This window comes from Oryzias latipes, chromosome 14 (assembly GCF_053564925.1).
Source record: "Oryzias latipes strain Hd-rR chromosome 14, Olatipes_Hd-rR_3.1".
Taxonomy (NCBI): Eukaryota; Metazoa; Chordata; class Actinopteri; order Beloniformes; family Adrianichthyidae; genus Oryzias; species Oryzias latipes.
In genome coordinates this window covers 11907703-11921887 of record NC_136250.1, presented here as the reverse complement: position 1 = coordinate 11921887, position 14185 = coordinate 11907703, and the positions used below count along the sequence as shown (strand labels likewise).

General features: G+C 36.9%; 1 protein-coding gene across 4 annotated transcripts in view; it reads right to left on the bottom strand.

The window, feature by feature from the left end:
• Positions 1 to 14185, bottom strand: part of grik1a (glutamate receptor, ionotropic, kainate 1a) — a 34275-nt gene that overhangs the window by 14102 nt on the left and 5988 nt on the right. For 2 of the 4 annotated variants that reach the window (XM_023962167.2, XM_023962166.2), the window contains exons 2-9: positions 7968 to 8135; positions 7271 to 7528; positions 6302 to 6483; positions 5794 to 5847; positions 5091 to 5261; positions 4737 to 4880; positions 2287 to 2394; positions 2060 to 2104 (exon numbers count right to left, since the gene is read on the bottom strand). In XM_023962167.2, coding sequence (XP_023817935.1) covers positions 2060 to 2104; positions 2287 to 2394; positions 4737 to 4880; positions 5091 to 5261; positions 5794 to 5847; positions 6302 to 6483; positions 7271 to 7528; positions 7968 to 8135 — 1130 coding nt within the window. The remainder of the gene's footprint in view (positions 1 to 2059; positions 2105 to 2286; positions 2395 to 4736; positions 4881 to 5090; positions 5262 to 5793; positions 5848 to 6301; positions 6484 to 7270; positions 7529 to 7967; positions 8136 to 14185) is intronic. The other 2 variants (XM_023962169.2, XM_023962168.2) reach the window with 1 other exon arrangement.

Below are 14185 nucleotides of genomic sequence, written 5' to 3'. Positions count from 1 at the left end.
ATGATTTTTTACTTCTCAAATCTGAAAAAAAAAAAAAAAATTTAGAGCTCCATAATAGAAATTATTAACATTGGTATATGTGTCACTTTGGGAGTTATTGGTGGGAGTTCTCTTCTTTTTTTTCCCCTGCTCAGCTAAATGGGTGTTTGTTGAGTTATGTGAATTATGTGCAAGTTGAAGGGGAAAAATCTCGCTCAAAACTTGCAGAAAGTGTGAATATTATGAATAATAAAAACCCTTCGATTACCTATTTTGAGAGCTTGAGCCATCCATTATTATAAAGCCAGGTTCCTCTCAGAAAACATGTGAAAGATCTACAGGAAAAGTTCAGCTATTCCTGAGTGTGCTCTTTCTTTCTGCTTATAGCTTGTCATAAAATGACAAGCACAGTGCTGTAAAGCGGCTACTTTTATAACAGACATTTGACATAAAAACCTGAGTGCAGCCCTGAGAGCAGAGGAAACAATGGACCAGCACAGAAACTGACTGACATCAGTGACCAAGACTCAAAAAGGTGGATACAATCGAAATATCATCATGAACTTTTGCATCTTGACAGCTGTCAAGCTTCTATAAAGTAAAAAGAATGACAAAGGAGGTAGATAGGAAAGAGGAAGTTGAACCCTGTGTGAGGGGACGAAAGGATTCAACTTCCTGAAAATGAACGAAGCTTTGACTATAATTTGAGAAACAGATAAAACAGCTACCAGAGAATTATATTTCTATATTTATGTAAGAAATAAGAAATGAAATAAAAAGAAAAATTGAAAACACAAACATTATTTGTCAACATAGGAAAATGCATTACAAATGATTGATTTTTGCTTAATAGTGTGGAATTTGAAATCATTCAGGTAAAAAGATGACTTACCGGAATGTCAATTCACAAAACATAAAACATTTGTTTAAACTCAAAAGACATTTTTATAAAAATTAATATTAGAGTAAAATCAGATGTTATTTTGAACCTCATCCTATTCATTTATCACACTTGATGCATTTTTATACACAAATTTTAATTCTTACCATTATTTTAGGTGATAAACAAAAAATTTTATTCATTGAAAGATATGCATGATAAGATGTCTTTCTGCATAACTTAATACTAATAACTCTACAGGGACTTCAGGTATTTTGCCATAACCTGATACAACACAGCTGTATGTGTTATATCCAGTCTTCATGGCCAGTGTGTAAATGTACACTCTATCTGCATACATAAACTTTATTAATCCGAAAAAGTAATAAAGTAAAAAAAAACAACACATAATGCAGCAACATTTTTACTGAAGCCATACAAACATATACAGGCATTCAGACTGTTCATTATTATGTATTATCTGGCTTAAAAGATCAGAAAACATTTAAAACCAGACATTGACGTGATAAATAGCATAAATAGTTTGCTACAACCAAGTGACACATCATCAACTTCTGTCACACAATATAGACCTAAATATTTCAAGCTATTTTACTTGAACCTACAAACTGTCAGATCTTAGAACAACCAAAGTTAATGCTAAATGTTTGACAAGGAAGTTTAGAAATCCTTATTTGTGACAAATCATTTGGTGCTCGATCTTTCTCTATTTTGTATTTAATTATAAACAAAAGTATTAGTATGGAGGTGTATTGCATTCAATAAGAACAATTTTTTTATTGAATGCAATATGCTTCCATATATTTGTCATATTTGTTAATAACTGATAATCACTGCATTTTATAGTTTTTGTTCCTAAAATGTTTCATTTTGATTACTAAAAAATATTGCTGAAATTGTTTGTGACACTTTAAACTTTTTAAACATCTTTTTGAGACTAATTTGTTTTGCACATATATGTTTGATAAAATTAACATTATTTTCTCATAAAGCTGCAATAAAGTTCTGAGCTTTCAGATTAAGGATTTTGTAAGATTGAGCCTTTTTTCACCCCAAAAAAATGAAAAATAGCAAAGGTGACTGGGCAGGGAGCTGGGAAGTGTGTGACAGGAGGAATGAGACTTTTAGGAGCACAGGAAAACATTTGAGGTGTCTTCCAAATGGAGCACTTAAACAGACCTTGATCCACCTTTTCGTGAGCTGACTTGTTCCCTCCGCAACACTCTTTGAGAATTTAGAAGAAAGCAACAAAAAACACAGGCAACATGGAAAAAATGATTAATTGGACAAACTTAAAACAACAAAATGAAAGGTAAAGAAACTCTTTGTTCGATATAAAAAAAAAAAAACAACACAGTTCATGAAGGTAACAACATTTACAGCTTCATCCCTCTGTAAAAACTTACTCTGGCAGTGCCATCCTCCTGGAGGCTGATTACATCCAAATCAAAGTCCTTCCTTAAACCATCTGTCTTACTGAGAACAATGCGCCCAGTCAGTCCATTCCATTGTGCCTGCAAAAGAGTTCAACAAAAACGATTGAATTTTCTGTAAAAAAAAAAAATTCCCAAAGAAGTGAAGATTTTTTACCTAAATATTCAACAAACCATATATTTAAAAAAAGGCACAATTTATTTTTTGCATATTCAGAATGTATTAAACTATGTTTAGGTGTTTTAAGATGTTATTCTTATTTTTTATTTATCCATTGCATTTTTGCAATCTGATTTCTCTAGAGTCTCTAGCTGTTATAATTTCGTTGCAATTCACTTTTGTAATGACAATCAAATGATTCTGATTCTAATTAGGGTCTGGGTTGGGGTCTATTTCTCTAAAATGTGTCCGAAACTGGCAGGGGCGTGTTGTGGCAGACCGCTGATGCCAAGTACCATCATGGTTATTAAAAGGGCCTATACCATGCTATGGTAAATGGTAAATGGTGTATACTTATATAGCGCTTTCTACCCTCTTATGAAGGCCCAAAGCGCTTTACAGTCACAGTCCCATTCACCCATGCACACACACATTCACACACTCATTCACACACTGGTGGCTGCTCTGCTGCTGAACACTGGTGCCAACCTCCCAACAGAGGCAAGGTGGGGTTCAGTGTCTTGCCCAAGGACACTTCGACACATGGGCGTGCAAGGCAGGAATCGAACCTGCAAGCTTATGATTATGGGTTGACCGCCCTACCGCTGCACCATGGCCGCCCCATGCTATGCTTAAGCTTAAGCCTTTAATTGTAAACAATATGCATGTATATGATAATATATTACCTTTGGCACACAAAAGAACAACTATTTATATTAATTATTAGTTATTTTCCTAGTGGGTGCTGCCCATTTCTTGACATCAACCTAGAGCCGGCCTCGGCTGAGTGTCTGCGTCTTGTCCAGGAAAACAAACATCCAAACTTTTTCAAAGACGGATGTGCATGTTGTGCATTTAAAAGAAAATAGTTTTTGCCAAGCACCTCTAGCTCCACAGAGAAAGTGGATGTTTGTGTTAGCCTGGGGGGCGGTGCTGACAGCACAGACTCTTCCTGGAAGGGGCTGTTCTCACTGGTCTACTTCAGCTCGTGTGAACCCGCTCGTTTTCATGGATTGGGAGGGGCTGGTGCTCGGAGCGCAAGTTTTTGGAGGAATACTCAGAAATGCATCAACAGATCAAAAAAACACTTTGGGGTTTCTTAATTTTGCTTGGTATAGACCCCTTTAAATCACTGAAGTTTCCCAAGGTGTTATTAATATATATAATAACTAAATAAATGCGTGTAGCTTAAAAGAAGCTCACATGTTTTAGTATAACAACACATTAGCTCATTTAGTGAGATGAGGTAAAGTGGAGGAACTGTATCAATTTTATGCTTCAATTTTCCAAAAAGCAAAAAAAAAAGGGTTGAAACAACTTTTTTTACCTGCAAGTGGAAGTTAAAATGGAAGTTCTTGAACCTATTTTTTTAGCACAAATGTTATCAGACAACAGTCCCTATTGCTAAGAGACCGATCTGTCTTTCTTTAATCAAACGGTAGCTCACAGATAATTGTGTTGGCACTAAAAACCCTGGGGTGTCTGGAGTTTTGTGTGTGTGGTATAAATAATTCATTGCGCTTTGTGAAACCAGTATAAGGTTCATTTTGTTTTAAAATATTAAACACTTTTGCAAAATAGAGATTAAACTAAAAACCACAAAAAAAAAAATTAAGCAACCGGAGAAAACACTGTTTTCTTACACATACCAGAATTTAAAGCTGAATTGTGAGAAAGATGCATCTTTAGTTTGTATTATCAAAAGGGTTATGCGTGATCAAGCAGATGTACAAGATGAGCAATGACAAAACTGAAAGCAAAACGGGGGGGGGGGGGGGGGGGGGGCAATAAAAAGGGCAAAATGGGAAAAAAGAACATGTGAGCAAAGGGATGGAGTCATCATTTTCCCTTCTCTGTAGCAGGCAACAGTTCTCTGCTGGATTCAAGGCTTAAAAGATCAAAACATCAAAGACCTCATTGCTGTCTGTAGGCATTCAGCCTGACAGTCAGGCTGGAGCACAGGCTTTCAACTTAAAAGTCCATAAACCCTGTGTATTTTCATGCCAAGTACTTTCAGAGTCAAAGTGCGGCCTGTCACATGGGGCCGATAAAATATACTAGGTCATGACCTGACATGCACTTTAGCTGAATTGTATTATCAATGCAAGGTCACTGCTAGCCTGAATGTTCTCCAGGGTCTTGAAAATAAGCAAGGACAAATCCGGAAAAATGCATGGTGGTCAGCCTTATGGCAATAGGAGGTGCAGCAAAGGTGCACGGCTTTTTACTTTTTTGAAATTTTTACCTGCAATTTGACACTTACCTCTTTGAACAGATTCATGAAGCGTGGTCCAAAGCGCCACGGTTTATGGCGGTGGCACTGCAGGGAGCTGACTGTCATTTGAGTGGCCCTTTGCGCCGCAATAGCAACCATGTACACTGCATCATACATCAAAGCCGCATCTGTCTGCAGAGGAGGCAGGGAGAGGGTGACATTTGTCTGCACTCTGAAGTTGAGCACATAGAACTTGAACTGCAAACAGCAGGTTAACAAAAGCCAAAGAGACTGCCTAGTGTGAAACAGGAAATGCAAAAATACTTTTGAGGCCATTACTCCAAAAACAAGATTGAAAACATATCACCAACAAAGATTTGTGTCCATAAAAAACAGGCTTACAGTCATGACTCCTTCAATTAGTCCTTTGTCTTGTTTGGGACCTTGCATTCGATCCATGGCCCACTTGCTCATTGTGGAGGCCACCAACGGGTCGTCAAAATTAAGCAGTCTGAGACCCGTCATGTTGACCCCGCTGTAGCGGTACGGCTCTAAATCCAGAGCAAACAGGTCCTGCAAGCACAAATTTAGATATAAAAGAATATAATAAAAATTCTAAAAGTATCTGTGCAAAAAAGGGCCAAAGCTTAAAGGACAATTAGCTTAAAATTGGATTTCTGAGTATTTGTGTATTCAAATTGTTGTGAATCAGGAGCCAACGAAGAAGCCCTATTTGAAAAATATGGTATTTGTGATGTCGAAAATACAGTGGATGGGCCACAAACTCCCTGCTCCGAGCAATAGGGAGGAGAAAGAGGAGATGGGGTTTCTTTGAGCCAATAGTTTCGCCCACAACTCAGAGGCGAATTTCTGTTGAACTACTTCTTCTCTACACGAACAATGTCCTCAAATACAGTATAATTTTAATTAAAAGACCACATGGAATCCTTTAAAAATAGATCTAAAGATGATCAAAGTGGGTCTTTAAGCCAACAGGGAAGGCAGTGTGACCCCAGATTAACACAAAACTTGATTTAAACATCAATTAAATACATAAAATAATATAATTTCAATAGTATTTATTTATTTATTCATTTTCACTTACCAATGTCGTGAAGAAGAAATGGTAATATTCTGTCATCATTCCCATTGAAGACAGCTGCATCAAAACAAAGATGTATCAGAATTCAGAAAACAGTATTATGGGCCAAATGTATCACTAAACTGTATTATAAAAGGATAAAGTACTCCCAATAAAGATTTTTACAATTCTTTAGAACTTTTTAAGTGTGAAAAATATGTTTGTAGCTTAATAATTAGATGATTAGATTAGGTACTTTATTGATTTTGTCACCAAAACAATCAAATATTTAGAGAAAAACACAAACTGAATGGAAAAAAAGATTGAAAAGCTTTGATTTTTTTATATAAAAATAATGAAATGGAAAACAAGTAAACAATGGAGGATGGAATAATTAAACTTAGACCTTAGAACACACAAATAAGTAGTTTTCACTTTTTTAGGATTTAAGGTCTCTTGTTTAAAAACAAAAACAGATTTTAAAGAGTCTCTGAAAAATGTATACATTGTGATTTCCCATAAGGACACAGACCTGCATTAGGAGCTCTGAAGCCATGCGATAGGAACAATCAAAGATAATGAAAAACTCCTTGTCCTTCTTCAGCTCCTTCAGCAGTGGTCGAGCATCCTGGTTACCTGGGGTGAGCTGACGAATTTTGATTTTCAGATTTAATTTTGCTGGAGCCTTGATCAACTCCTGCATCCGCATTAAACCTGCAAAGAGAAAAAAAGCATTGAAAAATGTTCTTTTCCTCCTTTCCCAGACTCACAAACAGCTTCTTCCTCTGGCCTCTCTAAAATCAAGTCCTTAAGTTATTTAAATCTCATCAATTTACAATGCAAATGGATTAATGTTAAAATAGCTACACATTTTGTTTTCTATCAAACAAATGTCCCACCTTCGTCTCATAAATCCCACAAGATCAATTCTAAAAAGCAACAAGAGATGACTACGTCTGACACAAAAAATGTCATCCCGATTCCCTTGATAATCACACATCTGCAGGTCACTTCACTAGAATAACTTCCATCTTTCTCTGGTTTGTTTTCAAAGTTGAGCAGGAGCACACAGCTCCGTGCAGGTGAGGAGGAGTCGTGCTGACATTTTGGAGAAATGCAATTCCAGCCGAAAATTACAGAAGAAAAAAAAATCTATAAACCCTGACATTTAAATTTCATATTCTGAAAGTAGTAGGTGGACCTTTGAGGAGGATACTTCACATGCCATCTATATGCGCTTTCTGAATTATGAAAGGGAACTTGCAGCTGCTTGATGTGGCTAATTTGGTACCTTGTCAATGACTGGGTTAACTGGTTGTCACAAAGGATTGAATTTGGTTGACAAAATGAATTTTGCAATCATAATCGAAGTATATAAATGCATGGAGGGCTCAGAAAACCTTCTTACCCCATCTTAGGTCTTTGCCTGAGATGTCAGACAAGTTTAAGGCTGAGAACCAGCTTTGCCTTGAGGTTAAAAGACAAATTGAATAGAGCTCACCTGTGCTGTCTTCATAGATCACTGTTAGTTTCTTCCACTTGAAGAATGTGACTACATCAAGGATGGCTCTGGCAATGGCGGTGTATTCAGGATAGAGGTTGATGAAGAAGGTGTCTTTGTTGTTGACCGACGGGTGCTTCCAGCGAGTCTGGATGTGAGGGACTTCCAAAGCGTTGCAGATAGACTGAACGGCACTGACCGAAGAACTGTGAGAGGGGCCGAACACGGCAACCACCCCGAGAGCCAGCTGGTCACACACTAATGAACAAAAAAATGCAGTCAGCTTTTGGCTTTTGTTCAGCTTTTATGTGAAAAACAGATCAAATTAGAATTCCAACAACCAGTTTATGATTTATTTCTTTGTATGGAGTTTTTTTTTAGCATTCATTTTATAAACAACAACAAAGAAACAGATGAAACTATCATCATGTTCCTACTTTGATTCAGATAAATCCTCTGCCTCATTACACTTAAGTGGTATGATGGGAGAATAATTAAAGCTTCCATTTGTATTCATTTGTAATGCAAATGCTCCCTGAGACAACAGCATCATGTTTATCCATGAATGGATAACAATATGCCCACTCATATTTCACCAGATTTGAATATTTTGACAATGGCTGGTGGATGATACTTGGTCACTTTCCGCAGACAAGCCCCATGCTGAGTTAATGGATTCACTGGCATCAGTTCCTACCTCTTCTAGACGCCTCAAAGCCATCAAAGATGTTGATCCTCTGGATGTCGTAGGTCAGAGTCGAGTTGGGCATCAGGGTTTTGTTCCGATTTATGTTATTTACGGCAAACTTGAACGCCAGCTCATCCATGCTCACTAACTCACTTTCCCGTGTCTCAAAGATCCCCCCTGTACAGAGATAAAGATGGAAATCCCTTCAGTTTAAATGCATTTATAAGCAGTGTACTTTTGATGGTACTGTAATGACACCACTTGATGTTTCATATAAAAAATATTAAAAAGAATCAGAATCAGCTTAAAAAAGCCTTGTTAATGGCACAAAATGCAGCACATTTAAGTGCACAACACATTTTAGCTGAGTATTTAAAACAGTATCCGCAGTACAAAAAAGAGCAGACTTCCAAAACTTTCTTTGAAAAGTACTTATTTTAGGGGGGAAAAACTTATGCAAACAGAAATACGTATGTTTTTTACATCTGCAATAGTATAAACATCAGACATTTCTTGAAGCGCTAAATTTAATTGTTGCCCTTTAATATACTGTTATACATTTGCAATAAACCAAAATATACAACAAAAAATGATAAAAGAATACCATTTCTATGGAATTTTGAAAATCTAGATACATTTCAGCAGCTATCTCCTCAAAGATACAGGTTTGAAAAAAGCTGTTCTTCAGCTTTCCTGTCTTGCACAGTGCTGGGTGTCAGAGCTACATAAAACCTCCTGTCTGAATCTGCTGTCAGCACTCTAGAAAAAAAAAAAAAAACTAGTCAGGCAGACTTCGGAAAGTGCCCACAAAATACCCATCAGCATTTTGTCATGCTGGTGCAGAGTTGAATTGAAAAGCGAGATGAAATGGAGGTACCATAAAGGTTTTTCACCACATAAAAGCAGAAATAAAGGCAAACTGTTTTATCTTGATGAGAACATCTGTGTGAAAACAATAAACAATGTTTCCTGACAAATTCTCTTCATAAAGACCTTTTCAGAGAATAATATTTCTGATAGATTTACACTTCTAACGCATCTTAATGAAAACAATTTTTTTGAAAGGGAATGATCCGGAACATATAAGCGTGGAAAAAGCAACAAAAAAGGTTATTTCCTAATGATCTCTCTGGAAAACAATGCATAACTTGAGTTTGTTCTATATCCCTCTTTCTCTTTTAGCTGCTAGAAAATTAAAATACTTATAAGAAGATTCTTTTTCTTTTGTTAAATTATGTCAAAGTAAAAAATGTCTCAAGAACAGAATACATAAATACATATTTCGACAAAATTTATTATAATCCTGACTAGAGTATTGTTTAGAAAAAATTACGATTATAGGGAAAATATTAAATAAACTTCTGTCGAACAGATCTGGTCAGTTTTTCCATCATCCGGTGAAAAATGCTTGGGTTCATTTTCATTTGATGGAATATCTCTCCTCATCCATCATTCACTTCACTATTTAATTCCACATAATTATGATTTGCATTAGTCATCTGTCATGTCTTCTTCTCGAGCAGTTTTTAATCTACTGGGGCTTGAAACTGCTGCACTTAAATTTAAAATACTGATTTTTTTCCCTGAGAAAGTCATTAGTGAACCTCAGAGCACTAAAAGCATTCATGTCTCTTTTGAATAATAAAAAAATGATTCATCATAACTAATAAAAAAATAAACATCTGGTCTAAACACAAACAATAGTAGGATTCTAATGGCTGTTTTAATCTTTTTGGGTTTTCGGCATTAATTCGATCAACATAACATGTAGGCACATATGCAGAGGCTGCATGTAAAGAGCTTGATGACCAAATCACTGACTAAAAATTGTATTATTTGTTTGGGTCTGTGTTTAGTTTCTACTCATCCATGTCTAAAGTCTTCCTACTCATTTGCTTACAGCCCCAAACTTTTCATCTGCTCCTCATAGAAACTCATCCATTCTCATCTGACATCAGACATTCTTACTGCTTGTCCTCCTGACGTCTCTTATTTTGAAACCTGTCTGCTAATCACAGTGGTGGTCAATGTTTCATTGTTCAATTTCCATTTTGGATTATTCGTAACTCAACTTTCTTTGACTTTGATTCACCCCAATTCACCAAAAAATAAAGAAAAAAAGAGATGGGATAAACAGGCAACAAGTGAGTCCATCCATCCATCCATCTTCCTCCGCTTATCCGGGACCGGGTCGCGGGGGCAGCAGACTGAGCAGAGATGCCCAGACTTCCCTCACCCCAGCCACTTCCTCCAGCTCCTCTGGGGGGACCCCGAGACGTTCCCAGGCCAGCCGAGAGACGTAGTCTCTCCAGCGTGTCCTGGGTCTTCCCCGGGGCCTCCGCCCAGTGGGACATGCCCGGAACACCTCTCCAGGGAGGCGTCCAGGAGGCATCCGAACTAGATGCCCGAGCCACCTCAACTGGCTCCTTTCGATGTGGAGGAGAAGCGGTTCTACTCCGAGCTCTCCGCGGGTGACCGAGCTTCTCACCCTATCTCTAAGGGAGCGCCCAGCCACCCTGCGGAGGAAGCTCATTTCAGCCGCTTGTATTCGGGACCTCGTTCTTTCGGTCATGACCCATAGCTCATGACCATAGGTGAGTACTGGAACGTAGATCGACCGGTAAATTGAGAGCTTTGCTTTTCGGCTCAGCTCTCTCTTCACCACGACGGACCGATAGAGCGACCGCATAACTACGGACGCTGCTCCGATCCGCCTGTCAATCTCACGCTCCGATTTTCCCTCACTCGTGAACAAGATCCCAAGATATTTAAACTCCTCCACCTGGGGCAAGGACACTCCACCGACCGAGAGATGGCAAACTACCTTTCTCCGGGCAACAAGTGAGTGTTTTAGCCAAATCTTTTAGATTGTTATAGCTTTATTATTGAATCTGGAAATAAAAGTTTGTTTGACTTTCATTTTATTTCAACTCTTGACCTGCTTTTTCTAAAACAGTTAAAGTTAACACATTTTAAGTTCATGTGATTTTTTTTTTAAATTTGTTTAAGGACCTATTAGTTCTGGAATTTTTATTGGTTCTGTTGTTTTCACACCTGATTTCCATTTCTAATTATCTCACCTGTTTCTACTTATTTAATTACTTCTTTTGTGTTTACTGGTTGACCACTAGAACGTTGTTTTGACTGCTTTAAATTTCCAACGACACAACTTGGTTAAATAAATAAAAATAAAAAAAACTACAGATGAATAGGACCCTGACTTTTCCAAAATGTGTGTATATTTTATTCTGACAGTGTTTTATCCTAAAATCTTCAAAACACAAATGACCATTGCAGCCAAATCAACACCATGCTTTTTTACAGGGGGGTGGGGGGTGTCATATTTCACTATTTGCTATATTTTCCTGATCTTTCTCCTGCTCTTTGTTATGCTCTCTGAAGCTAACCTAGTTATAGCTTCCTTCTAAACCTGAAAAGTACAAAAAATGCAGTAAGGGAAATTAGCATGAATTGGAAAAGACCTGATACTATGGACATCCCATGATATAAAACGAATTAGTTTAATGGGTTCGATTGACAATAGAACACTCAATGAGTTTACTTTAGTCTCCTAGTGTCTTTTTTTAACCTATTCCCCCAAATATTCTTATATCTTTCCAATATAATCCGAATTTTGTACAATAACATGGTCAGTCTAGTACAGGGGTGTCAAACTCATTTTCACTGAGGGCCACATCAGCATAGTGTCTGTCCTTAAAGGGCCAGATATAAATTATACATATAACTAAATGTTAATCTTCTTCTGCTGTTTTATCCCCTTCGGGGTCACGGGGCTGCTGGAGCCTATCCCGACCACTGGTGGGCTAAGGCAGGGGACACCCTGGACAGTTCGCCAGTCTGTCGCAGGGCCACAATCACACAACCAATCACTCACACTCACACCTAAGGACAATTTAGAGTTGCCAATTGACCTACGAAGCATGTTTTTGGACAGTGGGAGGAAGCCGGAGACCCCGGAGAAAACCCACGCATGCACTGGGAGAACATGAAAACTCCACACAGAAAGGTTGGTGTTCTGGTGTTCTGGTTAAGGTCCCCCAGCTGGGACTTGAACTGGGGGCCTTCTTGCTGTGAGGCAAGAGCACTCATTATTAACTCATTATTTATTTGTTATATCTTTTTAAAGTGACAATTACAGTTGCATAGAAAACATATGTTTGCTTGATATTCTAGCATAAATCCTTTTAAATTTTGTCCGCTTATTAAAACCCACATAACTCCATTAATGAAGGATCAAACTGTTCAAGTAAATAAAGCAAAATAACATAAAACTGAGCTAGAAAGAACATGTATTATAGTGTAACATTTTACAAAAAAGGCTGCACACAGTTTCGCATCCAACTGGTGGTTTGATGACAACAATTTCTTTGCATACACACATAAGACCTGCAAACATTGAACAATTACAACTGCAGCTACACATATATAATATGTAATCAACAAAAAAAAATATTTTAAGAAATTAAAAGCTTTTATGCTCTCGTGGGCCACATAAAGTGACATGGCGGGCCACATTTTTTGAATTTGACACATGTGGTCTAGTGGTAGCTGTTGAATTCCAGTAGCTCGACCTGTTTTATCACTTTCAGAAGTTTGCATATCACAGTTTATAAACTACATTATTTTAGCTATTTAAGCTATTAGCTATTTATTTGGATTCACCACATTCAATATTTATGAGAAATCATTTCAGAAATTTTATTTTCTCTAAACTTTCATCCATTGACAGCAGAGAAAAAAAATTAACTCAGAACCTCATCAGTTTATCGTTTTATTTAGACATCTTTGAGAATTGCATTACATAAACAGACCATTAAGTATCACGTTTTTCAATAAATTGTTTACATAAAGACAGTTTCAATGCCATCGGTTGACATTTAAAGATCCAAATTTAAATGTATGAATAGCCAGAAGAGTTTGTATGGAAATATAGGTCAAACCGGGAAAAATCATCAAACACTAAAGGAGTTTATGAAAGCAGACTGAATATTGAAAAAGTTGACTATGTTTTTTCTGCAAAAGTCAGAAATATTTATTTTATTTAAACATTTAAGCATGAAGATAAGCCCTTTGAGATGCAACATTTCGTTTTCAATAAGGGTCCTTGGTCTTGAACGCTTACAGGATGAGAAACAACAAGTTAGAGTAAAAAAAAAAAAGACATCCCAACAAACAATGCAATTTAGCTCTCAAATATGCCAGAGGGACTATTTCTTGGAGGAGATTAGAAGACTTTTGCTGTCTGTGGGTAAAAGCAAAACAGTTCTTAGAAGGATCAGAGCAGATCAGCATTAAAAGGTGTACAGCAGAACTTAAACACGCCACAGAGAGATGCATGAGATGGGATGTATACCCAGGAAAAAGGAGACAGTTTTAGGGTTCAAACTGAAGAGACATCGATTCATGAGAATGATCTTAAAATTATGTTTTTATAAAGTATTAATCAAATCCAGTTTTTTTACTTAAACTTTGTCATGTTTGGTTGAAAATATGTATTCAAGTCTTTCTTTTCCATTTAAATTAACACTTCATAAGGAATATTGTACACTTTATTTTATAACATTTTTAAATTGCATTCTATTTTGTTAAATAGAGTGACCTTCTTTGTAAGTAAAAGGAACAAGGTGATTCCAAGCTTTGCAATTTCATCTTTGTCAGGTAAGGAGTATTAGATTTTCTAAAAAAAACAAATTAAAATAAAAGAGCTTCAAAATTTGACAGGTGTAACAAACAAACAAATGCTGATAAAGAGGGAAACAGGGAAATCAAGAAATATCTCAAAAGCATAAATCTTTAAAATACTCCTCTAGTTATTCTATTGTTGAAATGATTGACGTTAAACTAATTGGTACAAAGAATAACTATATTTTTGCAAGACAGGAGAATACCTGATAAAAGCAAAATTATAATAAGGACAAGAAAGCAAAAATTCCTGAAGGCTTTTGCATAAATGTATTGATTTGCATGAACAGCTTGGGTCACTGCCAACAAAATAAGACTGGACAGATGTAGTTCTACTCCAATTCTCCTAATAAACCCTTCTGTAGATCACAATGAAACCACAAAGTCAATACAAGAAATAATTAAGGTGAAGAATGTAATTCCACTGCTGAATTTCGCTTTTCTTGTTGTAGCAAAAATCTTTGTGCTCTGCCAACATGACGAATGATCACACCTCAGAGGAGGGCTCTCCACCAAAGTCGGGG